Here is a 24,360-nt window from a genome sequence, read left to right on the forward strand (position 1 = left end):
ATACGCCTTCATTTTTGGAGTTCTTTCTCACCACAGGGCATTCTAGGGCTCAGTAGCTCCAAAAAAAAAAAAAAAAAAAAAAAAAGGGGGAGGGGGGCATTTAAAACGACAGAAGCACATCTAGGGGATCATTTCCCAATCCTCTGGCTGCCAAGGTGGGGAGTTGGGGTGCACAAGGACATGGCTCCCTGAGAGTATATCTTATAAGGGTATGTACATACTAGTACATGAAAAAGCATGTTCTAGAGGAGGGCAACTGGCGTGAAGGCATTAGAAGAATATTAAGGTGGCAAAAATCAGTCATTTAAAAAGATAGGAAATGGCTAATTTAAGGTTGCACAGACACTCAGAAACCAACCTTAATTCTAGTACACTAGAACCCTATTCTATTAACTAATTGGGGACAGAGTAGTTCATAAAATCAAAAAATTCATAAAACTGAACCTCTCAAAAGTTGCAGTAGGTAATGTGCTAAGTATTAGTATAGTGCACTGCATCGTTTTCTTCTTATCCTTTCAAACGCTGCAAAGTGATTTCCAATCCACTGAAGGCACTGGAATGTGAAAAGATGTTGTTCTTCACTGACATCGCTTCCATTATTTAATTTCTCCCCTCCCCCCAACAAAAAAGGTTCATATAAGTGATTGTTCATAAGAGACTGGTGTTTGTAAAATTGAGGTGCTACTGCATTTCCTAACTTTTGAGCCTGACTTTGCACACTCAAGGTTCTTGTAATGTAAGTTTTGTAGGTAATTTCCTAGCTTTCTGAAAAAACAAACCACCTTCAGCCCCAAGAAATTCCATCATTTTGAACTGTTTTCTCTCTAAAAAAGAAAAGGAGTACTTGTGGCACCTTAGAGACTAACCAATTTATTTGAGCATAAGCTTTCGTGATGCATCCGATGAAGTGAGCTTATGCTCAAATAAATTGGTTAGTCTCTAAGGTGCCACAAGTACTCCTTTTCTTTTTGCGAATACAGACTAACACAGCTGCTACTCTGAAACCTGTTTTCTCTCTCTCTCATACACATACATACACACACACACACACACACCTCTCATAGGTTTTAAATTACCCACATGCACTTCATGTGATTCCCACCTTCAATTTCTTAGATATAAGATAAGTGGATCCCTTTAGATACTTAGTATCTTAGTTTTGACTCAAAAAAAGCTTCCTAAAATATGAAGTCTACCTACCTTTGGACTGGGAGTAACATGAATGAAGGAATATGATGCTGCCAGAGGAGAATACCTGGGAGACACAACTGGCTCAAGGAATAAAGGGCTCTTCCCCTCCTCCTCAGTGAATCTAGAAAATCAGCCACCCAGCTGTTTGTCAGAAGTCCAATCTGGTCTGTCCCCCGGGTCCAATCTCTTGCTTCTGTACTCTGCCTCCCAGTCACCTATTTATCAGCCTATTCCCTATTACCAAGAGCAGAGGCAGAATACCACGGTCATGAGTGGTATGAATACTTAAACATATCATTGTAATAGAGTCCTCATAAGGTCTCCACAGAAGCATAATTAAAAGGTTTTCTTTTTAAGTGGTGTTTCAGTGTCAAAGACCTCTGTATTCTTAAAACATACTGTGAAGAGCTTGGTAACTTTTAAGGATCTTTTCTCAGCTTTCTTTTCAGCCTTTTTTGCAGGGGGTGAGGAAAATTGCCCTCTTTTCCCAAAAAGGCTGAAAAAGAGACTGGACATAGAAGTAAGCAATCTAATTTCAACACCATGTATAGTAGGGCCTCCATTATTAAAATCAAAACATAAAAATAACACTATATATCAGCTATGAAAATAAGGTTAGCTAACAGCAACTTTTAAACTTGAGTTTACAGATATCCACTACAACACTATCCCTGCCAAAATTATTAAATAGACGCCTTGGGACCAAATCCTGCTTGCCTTACATGAGTAGTCCTATTAAATTCAAAAAAGTAAGGCAAACAAGGTTTTTAAAAAAAAGTTAGGTAAATGAAGGAGTAAAAGGAAACATTAGACACGTGATTCTGCCACCTACTTAATAAAAGTGGCAGAATCACAGCCCATACACAAATGAACTGGCGCTGAAGAAGAAAGAATGGCACCTAGATAGTAAAATGGCAAAACTGGATTAATTCTACAGACCCACACATGGGCTTAGTAAAACTCTTTTCTACATAAAACTTTGAAGCTCAGAATAAAGCAAACTTGAATATATTTGCACTAAGGAAAAGGCAAAATACTGAAAAGCGTCAGTAATCTGTCAAGCAAGCCAAAAACTAAATGTGAAATTACTAAGGCTTTGAAAGTACTTCATTAAACTTTTCTAAACCTATTTCGTAATCTTAACTGTGTACTTTGTACAAATATAAGGTAAAAGAGGTGAGACTTAATTACAACTCTGGAGACCTGCTCTTTAACAAGGTCCAGTATTATTCTGATAAATGGTTGACTTTCTAAGCAATGTTTCAAGTGACATTTTGCCCTTCTAAATTTTGAACAGGTAAGCAATCTTATGGGCACAACTCACCAGTACTCATGGGACACTACTAGACATGTATAAATAGGGGTCTAACTAAACTGCAGCAAAATCACCATTTTTTACAGGTTGGTTAGGGCATAAATAACAAATTTTGAGGAGATGTTCATACAGTTTTATATTCATGCTACCTTTACTTCTGTGCTGCTGCTGGCGGTGCTGCCTTCAGAGCTGGGTGCCCAGCTAGCAGCTGCCATTCTCCAGCCACCCAGCTCTGTAGGCAGCACAGAAGTAAGGATGGCAATACCGGTACCCGCCCTACAATAGACTTGCGACCCCCCGGTTGGGTTGCGTTGGGACCTCCAGTTTGAAAAACTCTGTGTACTTTCACTATAGGGTAAAAGTACACAAAAGACCAGATTTCACGGTCCGTGACATGTTTTTCCAGAGGCACGAATTTGGCAGACCCCTAGTATAATATATGGAATCATTATTAAGTGAGTTGTAACTAGAGTTACCCACAGACAGGAGGAATGTCTACACTGCAATTAAAAACCCGCAGCTGTCCCATGCCAGCTGACTCAGGCACATGGGACTTGGGCTGCAGGGGTATTTCATTGCTGTGTTGGACTTCCAGGCTCGGGCCTGGGCTCTAGGACCCTGCGAGTTGGGAGTGTCTCAGAGCTCAGGCTGCAGCCTACACCTGGATGTCTACATTGCACAGCCCCACCTAAGCCACATGATCTCAAGTCTGCTGACACAGAATAGCCACAGGTGACTAACTGCAGTGTAGACATACCCTGTGAGACCAATTAACAAAACATGAGTGAAATCTTCAGATACCAATGAACTAATATGAGTTATGACAGATTACCAATGGTGTAACAGCGCAGAACTTTGCCCATGATTGCTGCTTAACTTTGTTATTTGTACTTTGGTAATCTAACACTGAAGGTATGTGAAAATCAATACAATTATTGAACACAAAGTATCGGAGACTGTACAAGATGACACACTAAATTTCTTTGCTTTTATGAAATTAAAAAATAAAATAAATATTGTTAAAAGGAAGAAAACTGTATGGGGGAAGGTAGAAGGAGTAGCAATTTTCATTATAACTGTGCTGAGACACTTATTCAAGAAATAATTAATAGAATTTCAGTCTTTTACTGAGGTTATGATGATAGCCCCTTTGAATGAATTACACTGGAATAAAATGCCTACAGCAGTTCTTAACCTATGAATCACCGACACAACAAAGCAACTCCTCTAAATCTGTTATACCAATGCATGTATGGATCCTTTATCACCATGATATTTAACAAACTGCAAATGTATTTATATTTTGTTTGGAAGAAATTTATTTCTGTTTGTTCACCAAAAATATACAGTTATTATTGTTAGGGTGAACAACAGAGAAAGCTATCAATAAATTTACCCAAAGCAGCAAATATAATCATCACAGATATATCATTGCTATCCTTTGAATATAGCTTCTCTAACAAAGAGAAAAAAAGCAAGAAAATTCCAGAGTTAAAGCTTCCACTCTTTCCCTTATGCCAGACTGTGGCATTCTGATGAGTCCTCACTTATGGAACTATTCACATGAGTAAGTTCTCAACAACGTAAGAGCTCCACAATCTGGGCCCCATGTAATATTCCTTTTGGTGCTCATGTGGGAGAGGTTTTGAGACCAATTTATTATATGTGCTGTAAAAATTTAATCCAAGTAGGAAAAATGCAACTTTAGCAAACATTTTCACTTTGTTTCACTTCCTAACAGTGTGCATCCACTAAAACTATGAATAAATTATATATTAGAAATATTTAATAAAATAATGTAAAAACACATTCTTATTACTGTTACTGCTTTAGGTTTGGTGTTTTTTTATTTGTTTGAAATACTGGAAACAGAATAAGTGAATTAAGATGCTGACAAAATTCTTACCTTTTTCTTCATCTATTCTGAAAATGCCAACACCAGATCCATCTCTGATTGAATACCTAATCTCTCCATCTCTTCCTGCATCCTCATCATAGGCAGTCACTGTCATCACAGATGAACCAATAGGGACATCTTCTTTTACAAAACCCTTATCCACAAAGCTGGAAAACCGTGGAGGGTGCAAATTTTCATTTACGTCAACTACCTCAACCTCAACGTAACAGGTAGAAGATAATGAAATCGGCTTTCCTTTGTCCTTGGCCCGTACAGTTAGGTTATAAACTTGTCTCCTTTCAAAATCCAGTCTTTGTACAATACGTATTGCTCCACTCAATTTATCTACATCAAAGGTTCCATCTCCACTATCTAAAAGGCTGTATCGTATTTGACTTGACTGGCCCACATCAGGATCATACGCTTCCAGCCATGTGATAATAGTTCCTTCTGGAAGGTCCTCTCGAATTTTCACATGATAATTCAATGGAATAAATTTAGGAGGATTGTCATTGACATCTTCTAAAGATACTTTCAAAAGCACAGTGGAAAACAACTGAGGTTCTTCATTTGGCTGGTCCCTGGCTTCTATTTTCAGGAAATGCACGTGTCGGATTTCACGATCCAAAGCCCCTACAACGTGCACAACACCTGTCGTACTGTTAATAGCGAACATGTCTGTATCTGTAAGAAGAGAATATTTCACTTCCCCATTGGGTCCCAAATCTTTATCTATGGCTTCAATCTGAATGATTTCGCTATTCAGCTCCTTGTTTTCACTCACTTCAACAAAATAGCTGTCCTGTAAAAACTCTGGTCTGTTATCATTGGCATCCAAAATTTTGATATCTAAAAGATGCCACGCAGACTTTTGTGGTATTCCCAGATCATACACAGTAATATTCAGAGTGTATTTATCTTTTACTTCTCGATCAAGGGGAGATAAAACTTTTAACATTCCTGTTTCCAAATCCACAGTAAAACTACTATCATTATTACCTCCAGAGATAGCATAAACTAGTTTTCCATTGAAGCCAGTGTCAAGATCAGTGGCATTCATAAGTATTATGCTGGAACCCACAGGTAGGTTTTCCTTTACTTCAACACTGCTTGAAAGAGTACTTCGAAACTGAGGTGCATGTAGATTCATAGAGTGAGTATCAAAGAAAGCATCCTCAACCTCACCATGAGTGTGCGGCTTAGTTGCCTGCAGTAATTTCTCTGCCAGCATTTTGGCTACACCAGTCTCTTCACATTGCAAGTTTACTGGTTTACGACTGGCAGCTACAGTTATGTTGATATATAATGGTACTGCAAAGTTTTCACCATCTGTAGCTGTAATTCTCAGACTATGAAAAGATACTTTAGCACCTAAACCATCTATTAGAGATTGCTTCAGGGAAAGCACCCCAGAGTTTGGATTTAAGATAAATAAATCTAATTCATTTCCAGATTCAATCTGGTATCTCACCAACTGGAGCTCATCAGCATCAATAGCAGATACAGTAGTAATTTGTTCTCCAACACCAAGATCCCTAGGGATTGTTCCCTCACAATTTATTTTCTCAAATAGTGGTGTGTTATCGTTCAAATTATTTAAAATAATAGTAACGGGAACTTCAACTTCTCGACGATATGGTATGCCCCAATCAGACGCTCGAATCCTTAAACTGTAAACCCTTGGCATCAATTCATAATCCATGTCTTCTGTGGTACTGATAATACCATTGAAATGGTTAATCACAAATGGTAAAGGATTCAAGTTTGCAATGCTATACGTCACATAACCATTCTCACCCTCATCAAGATCTTTTGCATTCACACTCAGGACACTAGTACCAACTGGCACATTCTCATCGAAGGAAGCTTCATATGATGTCTGAGTAAATTCAGGGGGATTACTGTTCGTGTCTTTTACTTTAATCAACACTTTTGCAGAGGCTTTTCTGTCACTTGTCATGACTTCAAGTTCAAAATGGGATGCATATTGTGCTTTTATTGGTTCTAAAGTGGTAATAAGACCTGTGTGCGGGTTTAAGTTGAATCTGACTTTGCCTGGTGCATTTTTAAAAGTATATTTTAATTGGGAATAACTAGGTAAAGCTTTTACCATTATCACAGGAGTGTTTGGAGGGGAAAATTCACTTATCTCTGCTCTGTACACATCTTTTTCAAATCTGACCGGTCCAGACTTAAACAGTGGAGATGTCACATGAATAACTTTTACAGAAGAAAACTGTGAAGGATTTCCTTTATCTTTAGCCTGAAGAGTCAGATTATATCCAAAAGGTTGGCTCTCCCAATCAATGTGGCCGACAGCTTTGATTTTATATTCTTTACCTCCTGGAACAGACCTCACCGTTTTGAACTGTTGAAGTGGGTCACCAGCCACAATACTTAACGATGCTATTTCTCCATTTGAACCCTGATCAAGGTCCTCAACCGTTACAATTGCATATGTTGGATCCTTGTCCAATTCTGAAGGAGCCAATACAGCAGCTGTAATAACAGGAGCATATTCATTTGCTTGCTCTACGTGAACAGTTAGCCTTGCCATGCTGCTAATACCGCTGCTGCCGTACAATTTCATTCCACGATCCACTGCGAGGATTTCCATCTCATAAAGCTTAGTTTCTGCATAGTCGAGTCTTCCAGTTAGAACCACTGCACCACTTGTTGGATGTATAGCAAACATATCTGTTCTTTCTTTAAAACTGTAGTAAAATTCTCCATTGGTTCCAATATCTGCATCTGTTGCACTTACTCTTGCAATGCTGGTCCTTATTGCTGTATTTTCAGGCAAAGAAACACTGTACGATGTTGGAGAAAACAAGGGTCTTAAGTCATTTGTATCCAGTATCTGCACCCTGACCTGTGTGCGTGCTTCAGCATTAGTATTCTTTTCAACTGCTTTTACAGTCAATATGTAATGGTCTTTCACCTCTCTGTTAAGAATAGCTGTATTTCCTCCCTTGGTCCGTATTCTCAAAAAGCAAAAGTTTCCAAGAATATACTCTTCAGCTTTGAACAAGTTTTCATTGTCACCAGAAATAATTTTGTATCTTATATCCCACAGTGGATTTGCAAGGTAAATGCCCATTTTTACTGGCTGCTCAATATAAGTCTTGGCTGCAGAATTTTCATACACCGTGGCATTGTACTGGACTTGTGTAAATTGCACGGGTGAAGTATGATATGGTCTTTGATTTCCTTCACAGTTTCCAAAATGCTGCACCAGCAGCAACAGCAGCATGGTCAAGGGTCTCCCCATGGTGTCAGTTATCAAAATCCCTGAAACAAAATAAAGAATCATTAACTGAGGCTTTGCAAAAATTACTGATGTGTCATTTTAATTTTGATTAATTATGTGATTTAAAATACAAAGGATTTAGTTAAAGTCTTACATCTCTAATGTGGCTAAAAGTAACGTGACTAGATTATGATCTCTCAATAAAGTTTCCATATGTTTCAGACTATTTAAAGGTAGTCAGATAATAAAAATCTTAAAAATGTAACACTTGAATGATGGAAGTTCATAAACCAGAAAAATAGGGAATACCGCTATACCATGGAAGGATTAATAAATTAAATGCCAAGGTTAATTACACAGTTTTTTACTCTGTCTTGAAAGGAACATCTGAAAGCAACTACTAAAGAAATCTAACAACTTCAGTTTGAATTTTCTTGCAAATAGTAAGTTTGGCTATATAACAATAAATTTAAGACTACCCTAATTTTTTACTTAAAGGGCTTTCATTTATTGTAATTTGAAAATCAGTTTGGAAAGTATTCATTTAATATAACTATACCCATAGCTACCCAAAGTTAATATGCTTTGTCATATAGCTTATTAATGCTGTATTTCTCACGTCTTGACCTTAAAACTAGTGGCCTAGTAATGGCTTCAGTTGTGCACTTTCTTTATCCATATGAATAAAATTCCTCCACATGTAACAAACATTTCTCATTCAAGCCCAAATAAAAATCAGACAATGATTAGCTGCCGCAATTGTTATTAAGGTTATACCATACTAAAAATAGTCTTTGAAATGTCACCATTACAGGCCATGTGTTATTGACTTGTTTTATAAATAAAAAAATTAGTGGTGTCTGGATGACCCCAGTGCTTCATAACAGACTACCGAGCCTTTCACTTCAGGTTACTGGGTCACATGTGGCATCGGTACAATAGTGACAGAAAGTCATTCTCATGCCTTCTAATTTAGGCTGTTCAATGGCTAATGTCAAAAGATATTCTAAGAACTGGACTGAGACTATGTTAAGAGTGTAATCATTCACTCCTCTGGACTTCCGAGTGCAACCACTCTGTTCTAGGTCTGTTTTAGTTACTTTACAAGCTTTCTGGGATAGGGACTGTCCGTTTATTGCATCTTGAGCAGGTGGCAGTGCACATCACAATGAATACTTTCCCAATTAACACTAAATTGGAGAAGATGAGGATTCAGCATGCGGAGGGAATGAATTACTTTCTTACCCTTAGATCTATCCCCATCAGAACAAAGTTGAGGTAAACAAATGTTATAAAGGAAGAAAGGAGGACTGGCCCAAAAAATTTGGGAAGGCCATTAAAATTACCTTTCTTAAAGGACCTCTCCAAACTTTTTTTTGACATTCCCCATATTTAACTGACATGGGCAGAATCTTCAAGTCACCATTAGCGTTCTTTTCTGCACCAGCAGGAGAGCCCAATTGCTTGTAAACGTGTTGATGCATAATTGCCAACATTTCAATCCAGGACAAATTGTGATGAGAGGGAAGCACTTTGAGGACCTCACAACTACTATAGCACCACCTTTCATTAGGAGTGTTTGCCCTCATACCACTATGATGGTCATTCTAAAGGTCTTTGTGGACTCTGTAATGGTATTAGATACCCAAATATCAATAGATAAGGAATCGACTCTGCCACCTGCAGCAGGACCAGTGTGTGTTCCCCATCCTAAAAGATTCAAAGTTAACCACAGTGATCTTCACATTCATGGCCTCCATGCTTCATCACTGCAATGCAATGCATTGTTGGAATTAAGTCACCAACCTTAAAAAAAAAAAAAAAGTAGCAGCCTTGATTATTCAGCAAAAAAGAATGGTGAGAGCACATCACTCCAGTCATCTGAATACTAATGAATAGAGAATCAAGTTCAAGGCTTTTGTCATTATCTTCAAAGCCCTCTAAAGGAATGGCCCAGATTAGCAGAGATTCTTCCTCATATAGCATGCATATAACCTCATAAAACAGCCAGTTTACACTGGAAGAACGGAACCATCAACCACAAGAGCAAGACTCTAGGGCTCAGGAGGCAGAACTTGCTCTGCAGCTGGCCCATGAATATGAAACTTACCCCCAACAGATGTCAGAATCACCCCAAAACTCAAAGCTGTCAGATCAAAATGTTAAAACCCTCTTCTTTGACATCCCTATCCTACAGTAATAATTGCTAGCAAAAAATAAATATATAGTTTTTCTGACAAGAGACGAGATGGACAGAGATCCTTGTGTGGTTAATTTAGATTTTACAAAGGTATTCAGATGCCACAATGCTGAATATGGTAAAAGAACCACAACAGATAGTTTGGAGATGTTTGCAGTGGACCACACGCCAGGTAACCTGAGGCTTTGGTAGCTCCGTTTCCTTCCCCATAAAATATAGGCTATTACATAGGACATCTGCCAAGAAAACACCAAAAAAAACCTATATATATAAATTACACAAAATTCACTAACCCAGGTATTTTAAATCTTTTCTTTTTTTTAATCCCTTCTTCAATTCCGTTATCCCATTTTTTTCTCCTATGTTTGACTATTCTCTCTTGTTTGGTATTCTCTTAATTCATTACCTACCATACGTGGTCTTTCCTATTTTCACCCATTCTCCAGTGTCACACTGACTCTTCACTGTGCTCTTCCATTGTTCTTCTTCCTGTGATCCTCCCCTCCTCCTGAATTCTGTTATCTCTCTCTTCTCCCTCCCTCCAGTCCTTGCTTCTAGCGTGGCTTCAGCCCCCTCCTGTTGTCTCTTTCCAAAGTCCTTCCCATTGTGCCTTCTTTTTCCATCTCTCCTCACAAGGATTCACCCTCCTCTAGTTCCCACTCCCTTAAGCAGGCTTCTGAAACAGGACAAGTGGGCCAAATCCCCACTACCTTTTTACCCTACACACTGATAAGCACCTGAACTAGCTCAAGAACTAAGCTAGTCCATCTCATGGCTAGATGTCACAATGACAACTCAGAGAGAGAGAGAGAGAGAGAGAGAGAGCGCTCATTCAGGCAGCCAGATAATGGCTCACCCACAACCACGAATCAATTACTCAAAGTCCCTGAAAGCTGTGGGACTTAAGGCTTGGACCATGAAGCCTGTGGCCATATGAAACCATAGAGGGAATGGTTGATAACATGATCAGTAATTGTTTGGGGAAAAAAAATCACTGTGATAATCTTTCAAACCAAGTAATTAGTTTACACGAGCAAGGCTATTTCCACAACCAAAAAAGACTACAACCTTTTAAAAATTAAATCTAAGGTTAGAATTGGTACTTAAATTATCTTAAAATTGGGGTGGGAGGTATGATTTTGTGGGCCTCAAATGACAGCTTTGTCGGGAAGCTTGCACACTTTACCTGGGCTGTCACCTGTTGTGTGTCCTTGGATCCCCAGGACTTTATTTGCAATAAATTCACTTGAACAAGATAAATAAATAAATGAACAGTTTCACCCTAAAATTACTCCAATAAATATGTGGGTATGTCAATAATTCTAAAACTCAGGGCAATTTAAGAGGCCATTATAGGCCATGTTATAAAATGACTAAGCCATTTTTTAAATGCAATCAACGAGAGACTAAACAAAAACATATCTCACAAAAGTGCTTTGACTATACAAGGATCTCAACTGTATCTCTCCTTTTGCAAGCAGGCACTGCTTTCGGTGGCACAAAAATATAGGAAGGGTTGTCACCTCCACAGTCGCGGACCCCTCACTGAAGCTGTTCATGTTTCACTTTTCATGGGTATAGACAGGAGTGGAAGAGTTGTCCAGATTATACACATGCCTTATCCATCTCTCTAAGGTATTTATGGAGCACTGATCATTTTAGTATCTAAGCAGTGAAGCAGAGCTGAGGCTTGATGATTATGGTCTCCATCCCCTTAGAAGGGGCAACAACTTTAGCAGAAGCCAGGGTCAAGCACATGGCAGCAGTACAGCGGGGCACACCATGCATGCATGGCACTAATAATCCCCTTTCTGTGCATCAGTGAATCTTCTTCCTCTGTGCCCTCCCTAAACTTTCCCCACAGACAGGATGATTTCATGGAAACTCCACAAACTCACCCTTACAGAATTTGTTGTGCCCTCCTATTACCATCCTGTGGCTATTTTCACATTAAGGTATGGTTTGCCCAATTTGTTAAAATTAAAGGGTGAGGAAGGAGTCTGCCTCTGAATTTGTCTTTGCATTTAAGATTATATTTTAAATTCCTCCAATTCTGGGGTGGTGGTTGTTGGTTTTTTTAATTCAAAAGCAAACTTTCAGAAACCACTCTTTGATAGAGCTTACATTATGTGTCACAATGCACATTTCCCCTTTCCTCCCTCAATAATACTATGGAATTCTTCTTTTTAGAAAGGTAATCAGACATGCCAAACCCACGAAAAAAAAAAATGCAGAAATTGCACTTGTTTTTGGCTTAATTGGCTTGTTGGCTAGTAGCTGGTTGCCTTTTTTTTTTTTTTTTTTTGGAGGGGGGGAAGAGAGTGAGGGGTGCACAGCGGGTCCACCACAGTCCCAGACTGCACGCGGGGGGGGGGGGGGGGGGGACGACGACGACTAGTCACAGAGTGTTGGGGTTCTTAGGGATTGGCTTGTTTCTGTCTTGTTTTGAAATGGAATTAGCTTCACTTTTTGGCTTATTGTGAAAGTCGGGGTGCTTATTTACCTCGTGAAAGTTGGCAACTGTGTGTTTCCATTACTAATAACACTGCTGACTTTTGACACTTCTGCCAACCTTAAACTTACCACTAGCTGTTCATATGGTACCAAAAATTTGAAAGATCATATTCCCTTCATAAGAAAAGTGAAGTCTGTTTACAGATGAATGCATTATTATCCTGTCCTCCTTACATCTCACTTTGACTGAAAAAGTGAATCTTGAATTTATGAAAATACATTACATCTATTCAACTCAGAATTCTGAAAAGTGTAAACAACATTATTATGTGACATATAATAATATTGTATTATACTTTTAAGCAGTTATTGCTTAATTTCCATAGGAACTTCAAATATAGAATCTGTCACTTCTAAACAGTACACAAATATTTAAATCATGATTGCCTGGCTGCCAGTAAGGAATCCAGCCCTGAACAGCAGCTTGGGCAAATTGCTGATTTAAAACCTGGAACAAGAGATGTCTATCAGTTACACAGAATAATAACCCACCCAGATAAAATTACTAATTGATATTTCTGTACCTCAAAACATGAAGTTTTAAATGTGGGATTTTTAGTTTGTGACATAATTTAGACAGATATTGGAAATTTTAAATAATAGATCTCGGATTATCTGAAGACCACTATGTAATATGTCATGATTAAGACCCAAAGATATGAAATAATGTTAATTCTATAGACAAAAGAATTATGGAGGGGGGTCTAACAATCTAAAGATGTCAGGTGATATAGTATACAATGCTTTATAAAAACATCAGACTGTATTTTAATCACCTATAACTCATTCTTAGTGAGCCAAAATGACTACATTCCAGAAACATTTTAGCCAAAGCTACATTTTTAAACTCTTAAAATGTTATCTCTGAAATATCACGAGTCTATGATTTTCTATCCATTTTCAAAATATAGCAAAACAGTTTGCTTAACTAAATTTCATTGCCACATGTTCATAAAAGTACACAGTATACTCCTCTGGAATGCCATAACCAGACATTCTTTGATTTCCTATTTGGAAGAAATGATTTAACTAATATTCACATTTTTCTTCAACGTTTCAGTTTTAAATATATGATGCAATTGTTTTTCTGTAGTGGAAGCTTTCTTACATAAAAGGAAACTTAACTGATAAAGATACTATATCACTCTGAATAAGAAAAAATACTAAGACAAATTAGTAAATATTCAGACAGCAATAGAAAGAATGAAATTAGGCCAAAAGTTAGGGCTAGTATGCTTCCACCACTACCATAGCTGTAAATCACTGAATTAAACTGGGCATCGATCTTTCACAAACGTATGCAACTTATTATTATTTATATACTAGTGCCTACAGACTATAACCAAGCTTGGGGCCCCCTCATGTACTAGGCACCACACACACACACACACTTACTTTAGTAAGAGGTAGTTCCAACACAAAGGAGCTTGGGACTATGGAAAACATTCAAAGGAAGTTTAATTGTCCCCATTTTATACATGGGGAACCAGAAACGACCTGTGCCTGCTGATAGCGGAGGGTGCGGGTGGGGTGGGGGCAGAGTAAAGGACGCCAGCTTCCGCAGTGTTACAGACCATGCTCTGTACAAACCAAGCAGCAAATCTGGGGGGCATGTGATCACATATGCCTCCCCTCTCCTCCCTCCCCCCCCCCCCCCACCTCTGTGGGGAACTAAGACAGAGAGATATGCCCAAAGTCACATAGAATGACCATGAAAAAACCAGGAATTAAAACAGATTTCCTGAGCCCTAAGTCTAGCACCTTAACCACAATACCATCCATCATCTACTCACAAGACTATCCAGTTGAGTTCAGTGGGACATGCATACGTGACTACAGGATTAGGGCCTTTCTTATTAGCACAGTTTGTCCTATAGCTACAGGGAAACTTCAATGGGAGTTTTGCGTACTCAAGAAATGCCTCTAGTACATTCTTCTGCCAATGAAAATTGGGCTCTACAGTAGTTTCTAGTGTTTTGTTCTACTGAGATTTTTCCCATGAATTTTTAATGAGTGGGAACTAATATTATGTGTGTACGTATATAGATATATAGAGAGAGATAAATGTAAATATACATGCATACACACACACACTTACGTTAACAACTTCTTTAATTTATATACTACCTTAACAAGCCAAAACATCTTTATGCATCAACATCAAAAAAGCTCTGGTGAGTACAATTCGTAAACTTCTAGGATATGAATCTGCAAACACTTTTTTCATTCAAAAAGTTGCTACTTGAGTAAGAGCTTGCATGACCAGGTCTTTGCTGCAGAGCCTGAAGAGGGAGACAAAGACAATGAGTTTGTAGACCCTACCAATATATTTTCATTTCTCAGCAATTAAGCATTACCTGTTTAAAAGAATAGTTGCTTATAGCCCTGAAGTTTCCATATTAGATTGTAACTGTTTAAAGGTGAGTCCAGTTTTAGGTCAAAATCCCGAGACTAGTTTGCCGGGATGGGTGGGGGGAAGGGTTTGTATTCAAAAAATTAACACATGATGAAAGCTTACAGTTGAATTATTTTATTAAAGCCAGAAAGTTATTTGGAAAATGCACATTGTTGGGAAGATTAACATAATAGTTTAAACTTGTGGGTAAACACAAGCCCTATATGCTATAAACATTTTGGCTTATTAAATCCCTGAAATTGACCTATTTCCTAACTACTCTATGTAGTGCACAAATACTCTGAAACTCACAACAGGCAAAAAGAAAATTTAGAAGTTTTGCATTAGCAGTGATATTTGCTTGAGCAAAGGTTGAAGGACTGAACCCTCACTCCAGGAAAAGGAGACTTTAATCTTTATTGTGTCTCAAACTGCTTACTATGCCAAAACAGCTCTGTAACTTTCTTATATTCATATGTAACAGTGGCTTTAATGATACTCTATCATTAAAAGACTCTTAATCAGCAATTATTGTTGATGAGTTTCACAAGGGAAAATTGTAATGAGATACCATATAATCTCTTGTGCAATATACATAATAGTTTTCTGTATATTATAATAAAAAAAAGCATCAAATACCGTGAAAGTTTTAAGTCTCAACGTAGCAAGTGATTATCTTGAAACTTTTGGTGACCAAACCACTTTATCTAAAAGGGGTAACATTTTAAGTGCAACTTTGTTTAAGATTTTTCTTTTAAGTATTGTACTCCTTTCTTCCACAGAGGGGAATGGGAGTTTTGCCACTGACCTTCAAAGGAAGCAGAATTGGGCCCCTATAAAGCTTTTCTTCAAGTGAAGTTATTAGACCATTGGCATAACTGACACCCATTATTGCTTCTCTTTTAAAGTGAAGAGACATTACAGTAGTAATAGATGAAGTTTCAATCGAACAATATTTAAATCTGCACATATAAATAATAGCTTTATGCATAGTGTAAGGAACACAATAACTACAAAAAAATGAATGTAGGTATCCCTCCCATACACCTATTAATACAGTAATTTAAAACTGTGTAAGTTTAATATTCAAAGATATCAAGGGCAGTATAATAGCTTTTAAGAAATTCCCCTAAAAATAAGTGACATTAACAACATTATGCTTATTATTGTGTCAAATTTGTAACTGTAATAAATACATGGTAAGTGAAAACTTACTAAAGGGGTTTTTGTTCTTTGTTTTTTAAAAAGTACATTTTTGGTAGTGAAACTTCACAATTTATTATGGTTGTTACACAAAAATGTAAACTCCTAAAGAAGAATTTCAGCTCGAGCATTTTAGAAACAGAAACATGGGGGAGGGGGGCAGAGGGAGGAATCAGAAACCTTGAGTTCTTCAGTGCACGCTTTGCTCTTTACGTGTCAAAGGAATCCAAGGGACAAACAATGGTAGATACATTGCAAAAGCGCAAACAAAGAGGAAAATCAGCCGGAGATATTTATTCATTGCGAATCTTCGTGAGCTTACCATGGATATTAAGTTTACAATGGGCCATTAAATGCATAATGCGTACAGACAGACACCTTCCCTTCAGGGTACAAAATTATCTCCTCCTCTCTTCCTAGGCGTAATTTAATAGACTTCTGCAGACAAAATTACAGCCAAGTCTCTGACTATTTCTCTGCTCATTTAAACTCGTAATAACAAGACCCTTTTACAAGCATTAAAACGAGAGAAGCGGTAGCTTCATCGTGAACTGACCAGAAACAGCCACCATGCCACACAAAAAGAAGTCTCTAAAGCATAGCTGGAAGGGGTGAGAATGGGACAAGATCTTTCACATTTTTCAGCTCCGTTTCCGCGATAACGTGGCCTGATGGAGCCAGGCAGGAAAAGAGACTCGTGAGCGCAGGTTTAACTCGTCCAGGTCTTCTCCCCCCACGCTCCCTGCCCCTGCATCGTGGCTTTGATTTGATTGTGTAGCAAATGAATCCAGGCCATTAACGCCGCGCCAGCCTCTTGTTTCCAAGCTCACTTCCAGGGACTTACTATTCCCCTCACGTCTCCTCTCACCCGCCCCCTGGCCCCCACCATGCTCATCGACCCCGGGGGAGGCAAGACAGTGAGCGGCGGCTGCAATCAACCTTGCAGGAAGGAGGTAGCGGCGGGGGGAGGGCTACAGGCACCTTCCCATTCACCGTCCACCCCCGAACGCCCCCTCTTGCCCCCAAACTCCCTGCCCAACTTCGCAGGACACAGTCCCCTCCGGGGCCGGGGGCTGCAGCCTTTGCGGGCTGCGTGCGAGCGGGGCAGCGGGAGCAGAGCCCGCGGACAGCAGCCCGGGCTCGGCAGGCTCTGCACCCTGCCGGCTGCGCTCCTTTCTCCCGGGCCCCCAGCCCCAAACTTCTGCCCCACGCCTCCAACTCGCCCGAAAGTTTCCCCAAAGAGGCCGCCAGAGCCAGGCGCGCCCGTCCCTCACCTCTCATTGCCGGCGGGGAGGAGATGTGCGGAGGGGCTTCGTGGGCGCCCAGCGCCGCATGGTGACCTGCCCCACTCCTTCTCTTTCTCCCCTCGCCGCCGTCCCGCTCCCCTCTCCCGGGCCGCTGCACTCTGCATTTCTATATTCCTCCGCAGGCCAGGCCTGCCACCCCCCCCCCCTCCGGAACTAATTTCCCTGGCATGAAAACCTAAACCACACTTCCAGAGACTCCAGGGCTCCCAACCATCTGGCTCCTAAATTATTATACCCTTCACATCAAAAGATCCACTATCTCTCCTCGATGGCAGGACTCATTTCACTGGTTTTTGCTTAAAAAAAGCTTTCGGTAACAAAGCAGAGGCAGTGAAAACTCAGCCTTCGCCCTGCTAATTTTTGTTCTTATTTCTGTTGGTATTTGCAAGTTAAAAAACGAGCAGAGCGGGCTATGATGTCAGTAATCTAGAAGCTGAAAACGGGGGATCTTTTCTTTTGTTACAAAAACTTCAGAGTTTGCTGTTTCAACCCATCCTAGATTATTGCAATCGGCATTTAAATTTATCTCCTCTCGTTTACAGGACCATCATTGCTTTATAGTTTCCTGCTTATTCAACGAACCCTAAAAGGAATCCGGCTAGAACCGAATCAACCTCCTCCAGTGATAACACACCGCACAGTACAAAGTTCCCAGTGCAACGAGTGGGAGTGTTTCCTCAGGACTTGTATGCACAGCTGGGTAAGAAAACCTAACCTCTGCAAACTCCAGCTCTGGAAAGTGGCATGCATACTACGCCCTGTAGCCCAAACACCACTAACCTCCTCATTATCCGGCCAGAAATTGAAGACGGAAAAGACAAAAATACCAACTTGGAAGACAAGGACAGCTTTGCATTCCATTGTGTACAGTTATTTTACTAGACGGCTTATTTAAAACTTGAAAAAAGCAGAACTCTTCAGACAGTAGTCTGGACATTTGTAAATATCTAAAAGGAAGTCCAAAGATACACCAAAAACAAAACAAAACCTTATGCATAAAGATTATCAAGTCCAAAATGTAAGCGACACCGGACCAAATCCTGAACGCCTTACTCACACGAGTAACCACAGTGATTACACTAAAGAGAGCAAGATTTGGCTCAGTGTAAGAATCTCTCTTGCCCTTCGCTTATTCCCTCAACCTTAGAGACAAGTGTTTAGGGTGTTTAAAAGAAGAAGTGGAGACCTAAGTCATGGGAGCCAAAGAGATTGTTGTCAATATGGAGCTCTCCAGAAAGGGTTTTTTGGAAGGGGAGGGAAAAGCAAGGTCAGGTATTTCATGGCTCCCAGCTGAATTCAGTTATCATCATTCAGTAGCTGTGTACATGAAAGTCTCTAACAAGTTATGGAAAGGGGAAAAAATAAACAACTACGGGGACAGCGAGACAGAACACTATTGCTCCATGTAAAGAAAGAACTTTTACACTGACCTGAAATTATAACCCTGGGCTCGCTGGTACTTTTATTTGTAGTAACAGTGTACAATTTGCGGTTTAGTAGACAATAGCGTGCAACCTAATATGCATACACACACATATCCCTGTTCTCTGAGATAGAAAATCTTAACCACAGGAATGGGTGGGATTGGCCAAATTATTTATATAAATGACCAGATGTAAAATGTGGTTACCTGAGTGGATCCTGAAGTCTTATCTTTTACAATGTTTGCGAAATTCTACTGCACGTTAGCTATAAGGTGCATTGGTTTTGAAAAGGTCCAACACCTTTGATTTAGTTCCTAGACATTCCTTGAAATAGTAAAGGCTACGAATAAAGAAATAGCCATTTGGGATAAAGCTGAAATGATATCGTCCTGGCATGTACATGTAAATAACATTAAAGATTAATACTCCCAAATATTCCTTGGAGTGATCTCCATTCATTAATAAATGATAAACGCTTAATAACGATCAAACATTTGTTTAGGGAATTCTGACTCGGCAGACTCACTGAGAAACCTAATTGCCTGGAAGAAACCGGAGTTCATCGCCACAGGAAGCAAGCAAAGGGCGAGAGAAGATTACAGGAGCACGTTTATTACGCATTCGCCGTGCACCGTTTTTTTCCTAGCCAAATAAATCAATCGATCGATGCGGCAGCGCTGGGAGCCCCAACGATTCCTGCTTGAGCTATGACTAAATCGTCACACATTCAGGACCGGATCAGAAGTAATCGACTCACAAATATCTCAAGTTTGCCTTTTTAGTGGCTTGATGGAAATGATTGTAAAGTGAGGACAGGAGTCCTGACGCAAAGACCCCGCAACCTCATTTATGGTTCTAGACAGAACTGGAGCACCTCTGGAGCAAGGACCAGCGGGATAAGAGGGCAATGGGGTTCCTCCCGGTCCCTTGTGTCTCCGGACAACGCTGAACTTGGCAGCTGTGGGGGGAAAAGGAGCCGCTGTACCCAGTGCGCAGGCTAGAGGGCGCTGCACCACAACACATCGCCCCGGACTCCTTGTTCTTCTTCCACAGGCACCATTTCTAAAACAAGTTACACTTTAAAATAATGCAAAACCCAGTCGAACATCTTTGCAACAAGCCTTCTGAATTTGGTTCCGTATTGTACAGGTTTTGACTGAACTATCTAGATATCTTTGTCTATATCGAGGGAGGGAAATAGATGTGTGTGTGTTGAGGGATCAAAACATAGGTATACATAGGAGTGTGTGTATATACCCACACACACTAGCAATACAAACACAGTAGTGTGTACTTCATTAAAGCCTATTTATGCTACTGGACAACATAAATACACACAATTAAATAGTTTTTAAAATCCAGGGAAAACAAAATCTAAGAACTCACCAGACCAGCTGGACTTAATACTTCTCTCCCAAAGTCCACTCTAGTTTAGTTGAGTCCCCGCACACTTTGTTTAATAAAAAAAAATTGTCAAGCATCTAAAAGTATGAACTTTGCCACCCTTCTGTTCTTCAGCACAGGTCCAACGCGCAGCAAATCCAGCGCCCCTGCCCATATCCCGATGGCCGCATTTCGGCGTGCACCCATTCGATTTTCAAACTTGAAAGGAGGTGGGGAGGGGGAGAGAGAGAAAGGCGAGGGACGGAACGACCCAACTGTTTCAAGACATGTCCAGGCAAAGAGCGGGTAGAGTTGAGCAGCAGGCTCCGCAGCAGCAGAAAGCGAGCTGCAGCGGATCACTGACTCACTCCCTCTCCTCTCCCTCGCTAGCTCTTGGACATCGCTCACTGGAGCGCCGTCCCCTCCCTCTTCCAAGCGTTGGATTGAAGGGATTCTCCAGCGGCGGCAGCCTGTCCTCCTACCCCGGCCCCAGCGGCTCCCTTGGGGCGGATCTCTGCCTCTACAGCAGGGGCTATCGGACACCTGAGCCGGAGCCTCTCTCCCACTACCGCTCGCAGCGTTTCCCGAGCCAGTGTGTGGCAGCAGGTGAAGCGCCGCCGCCTTTCCTGGAGCTGGGGCTCAGTGGGGATGCGTCCCGGGTCTAAGCCCCTGGCCCGGGAGTCGGGCTCCGCTGTCACCGTTCCAGCCCTCTTGGCAGCAGAAGTTTGGGCTGTTGCCGTTCCCTTTTCCAAAGCGCTTCCTCCACTCCTGTGTCGCCCCCTCCCTCGGCCTCTGCACTACAGCAGCACAGCCCAGCCTGTAGCAAATGCTGGGTAACTTTCCCCTTATAAACCTTCGAGCTACGACTCCGCTCTCATCATTTACTCCTCAAACGCTTTACCAATACCCCACCCCCCGGAGGGTACTGCACATGCACCGGGTGCAATTTCCAGCAGGTCATACCTGGACCAACTCCAGGCCATTTATCAACAGGACAGTCAAAAAGGGCGATTATGCTAAATTCCAATACCCCCCTCCCTCCCCCCAGCTGTTTAGGCACTAGATCTGCATAAATAAAAGGGGGAAGGGTTGGTTTTGTTCCTAACGGGGAAAAGATACGTTTTTCTCCCATTCTCTTCATAATCCAATACATAAATAAACTGTTTTGCTCACCCATTCAAACAAAAAAATCACCCTCCAGCAGAAACCAGACTGGAAAATTTCAGCCTCAAAGGTCAAAATTTCAGAAAGTTGCAAGTAACTGTAAACAGGGGGTCAGAATGGTAAGGCATATGAAACAGAATGGTACTTACCTATGTGACTTTGACTAGAGCAGTCACTGCTGCTCCTACAGTAATGCTTACTTATGTGCTTCACAAGGGTGTTGTGAGACTAAATTTGTAAAGTACCCTGAGATTCTCAGGTGGAGGATGGAGTAGAAGTGCAAAGTAGCATTGTATAGCACCTTTCATCCCTAAGGATTTTCAATCACTTTACAATCTATGGCCTTGATCCAAAGCCAGTTGAAGTCAATGGAAGGATCCCAGGGTCCAACTGGAATAGCATCTACAGCCCCTTTCTGTCACACACTTAAGGTATTGGGGTTACTGCGTCTGTATAAAAATGGAACTGTAGCCCCTCCTGTAGTTCACCTCAGGTTTCTCACAATGTAGGCTTCTATAATAGACTACACAGGGTGTAGGAGCATTGGAGTTCAGCAGATACAGGGTGATGTGTCAGCAGACCAGAGGCAACGGGGTCACGTGAGGCCATGTGCCCCTCCAGATTTCTGCCAGGGTGGGAGTTGGGCTGAGCACAGCTGAGAGGGATGTGGTTGGGAAAGGCACCGACACCTAGCATTCGTGCTGAGCCCTGTCGTAAATATAAAGGGAAGGGTAAACCCCTTTAAAATCCCTCCTGGCCAGAGGAAAAACTCCTCTCACCTGTAAAGGGTTAAGAAGCTAAAGGTAACCTCGCTGGCACCTGACCAAAATGACCAATGAGGAGACAAGATACTTTCAAAAGCTGGGAGGAGGGAGGGAAACAAAGGGTCTGTGTCTGTCTATATGCTGTTTCTGCCCCGGGGATAGACCAGGAATGGAGTCTTAGAACTTTTAGTAAGTAATCTAGCTAGGTATGTGTTAGATTATGATTTCTTTAAATGGCTGAGAAAAGAATTGTGCTGAATAGAATAACTATTTCTGTCTGTGTATCTTTTTTGTAACTTAAGGTTTTGCCTAGAGGGGTTCTCTATGTTTGGAATCTAATTACCCTGTAAGGTATCTACCATCCTGATTTTACAGAGGTGATTTCTTTACTTCTATTTCTATTAAAAGTCTTCTTGTAAGAAAACTGAATGCTTTTTCATTGTTCTCAGATCCAAGGGTTTGGGTCTGTGGTCACCTATGCAAATTGGTGAGGCTTTTTATCCAACATTTCCCAGGAAAGGGGGGGTGCAAGTGTTGGGAAGTATTTTGGGGGGAAAGACATTTCCAGACAGCTCTTCCCCAGTAACCAGTATTTGTTTGGTGGTGGTAGCAGCCAATCCAAGGACAAAGGGTGGAATATTTTGTACCTTGGGGAAGTTTTGACCTAAGTTGGTAAAGATAAGCTTAGGAGGTTTTTCATGCAGGTCCCCACATCTGTACCCTAGCGTTCAGAGTGGGGAAGGAACCTTGACAGCCCCGCTAGGAGGTGCCTGGAGCAGGGAAGAGAGATGGGGCTGGCAGTGCAGCTCCACCAGAGGGGACACAGGGAAGCCTTCTGAGTCTCATCCCTTCTTCACCTGCAGCCACAGTTACCTGCGGTGTCTGTAGCTCGCTCTGGCTCATGCCATGCCTGCAGCAGGGAGGCAATAGGAGAAGTGAGTGGGGAAGGAGCTGTGAAGGGAGTGGGGGCAAGGTGGCACTGGCTTGGAGCAGGTGCGGGAGGTGCAGGGGGAGTAAGAAAGGGGCCAGAGGCAATGTGTGGGGTGCTCAAGTGCCCCCAAACCTTTAAATTGTATCCCCTCCCACTATCAAGAGTTATGGATCAACTCTGCAGCAGATCCTCCAGAACAGCAACTATATGGTGCTTAATTGGTACAGAAGGCCTTGCCCTCATGGTAGGCCAAGTTAACTGGATAACAATAAGAAATTAACCCACATCAGACTTTGCAACAGATGGTGATCATTCATACCCTTCTTTCTTCACGTTGCCAGAGGAAGAGGTGGACACTGAAGGAAGATGGAAGTACTGGGAGGGAGCTATGAGCCTCTGGTGAAACAAAGGTGAAGCCTCCTCAGTGGTTGATTAAGTGGGAGTGGTTTCTCAATCTGGATAATTCATCGTCTCATTCCTCATTTCATATTATTCCAAGATTAAGCATGTGGTTTCTTCTTCACATAAATGGCTTACTTCCTCAATTGGATTAAATTGTCACATTTATATATTTTATGAAATAAATACAACCACATTTGAATTACAAGACTATAATTCAATTTGAGGGCTCTGGTTTCTACACAGGCCTTTCCAACTTGAGTGGCTTGTGTGGTCACTAATAGCTAGAGTTGGCACAATTTGATTTTTACTTTTTTATAGTTTTGATGAATAATATCGATGTTTAGTTTTAAGCATTTTGTTCTGATTTTTATCAATTTAAATGTTCACAGTTGGGCAAAATTGAGGGTCTTAAGCATATTTTATTTTTATCAATCAAAATTTTCACAGTTACAAGAACTTATAGAGGGAGTCAGACAAAAATTATTTAATAGCAGCGGACACTGAGATTCAAAAAGCTAAAACTTTAGAAACTGTTAAAACACACACTGTCAACCTCACATATTAAAGCGTATTAAGTAAATATTCTTAAAATCAAACTCTAATAAGCAGCATTTTTCTTACTTTGATGGAAAAATATATCCATCAATAAATCAAATTTTCAGATAGGCAGTCTGTGTGTGTACAATGTAATCAAAGATTATCAGCAATTACCAATAATTATCTAATCTTTCCAAGTCTTATTATAGCCCAGTATTTTGAAGCTGACTATTATATATCTTGTTGGCTGTGTGACAGACCTAGACCAGTGGGGTACAGGAGTCTGGTCCTATTGGGATCTGGGAAGTGGGCAGGGTACAAGAGTCTGATAGAAGGCAAATATACTGGCCACTGGATGAATAGTTTTCTGTTCCCTGAGTGACCAGAGCAAGGGTTGCCCTAGAGCAATCAGGAACCTGCTAGAACCAATTAAGACAAGCAAGCTAATTAAGATACCTGGAGCCAGTTAAGAACTTACTAGAA

General features: G+C 40.8%; 1 protein-coding gene and 1 long non-coding RNA gene across 6 annotated transcripts in view; one reads left to right on the plus strand and one right to left on the minus strand.

Moving 5' to 3' along the window:
* Positions 1-20,797, minus strand: part of FAT1 (FAT atypical cadherin 1) — a 152,178-nt gene extending 131,381 nt beyond the window's left edge. For 4 of the 5 annotated variants that reach the window (XR_012639338.1, XM_074951306.1, XM_074951305.1 and 1 more), the window contains exons 1-2: positions 17,240-17,361; positions 4,413-7,694 (exon numbers count right to left, since the gene is read on the minus strand). Coding sequence is in view for 4 of the 5 variants with exons in the window: in XM_074951306.1 (XP_074807407.1) it covers positions 4,413-7,694; positions 17,240-17,246 (3,289 nt within the window). In the remaining variant the exon portion in view is untranslated. Of the gene's footprint in view, positions 1-4,412; positions 7,695-17,239; positions 17,362-20,082 lie in introns of those variants that run through there. The other variant, XM_074951304.1, reaches the window with a different exon arrangement.
* Positions 16,809-20,370, plus strand: LOC141986618 (uncharacterized). Its single transcript, XR_012639339.1, has 3 exons — positions 16,809-16,918; positions 17,815-18,377; positions 19,199-20,370. It is a non-coding gene; the product is annotated as an uncharacterized LOC141986618 (long non-coding RNA).
* Positions 20,798-24,360: the final 3,563 nt, after the last annotated feature.

This window comes from Natator depressus, chromosome 4 (genome assembly GCF_965152275.1).
Source record: "Natator depressus isolate rNatDep1 chromosome 4, rNatDep2.hap1, whole genome shotgun sequence".
Taxonomy (NCBI): Eukaryota; Metazoa; Chordata; order Testudines; family Cheloniidae; genus Natator; species Natator depressus.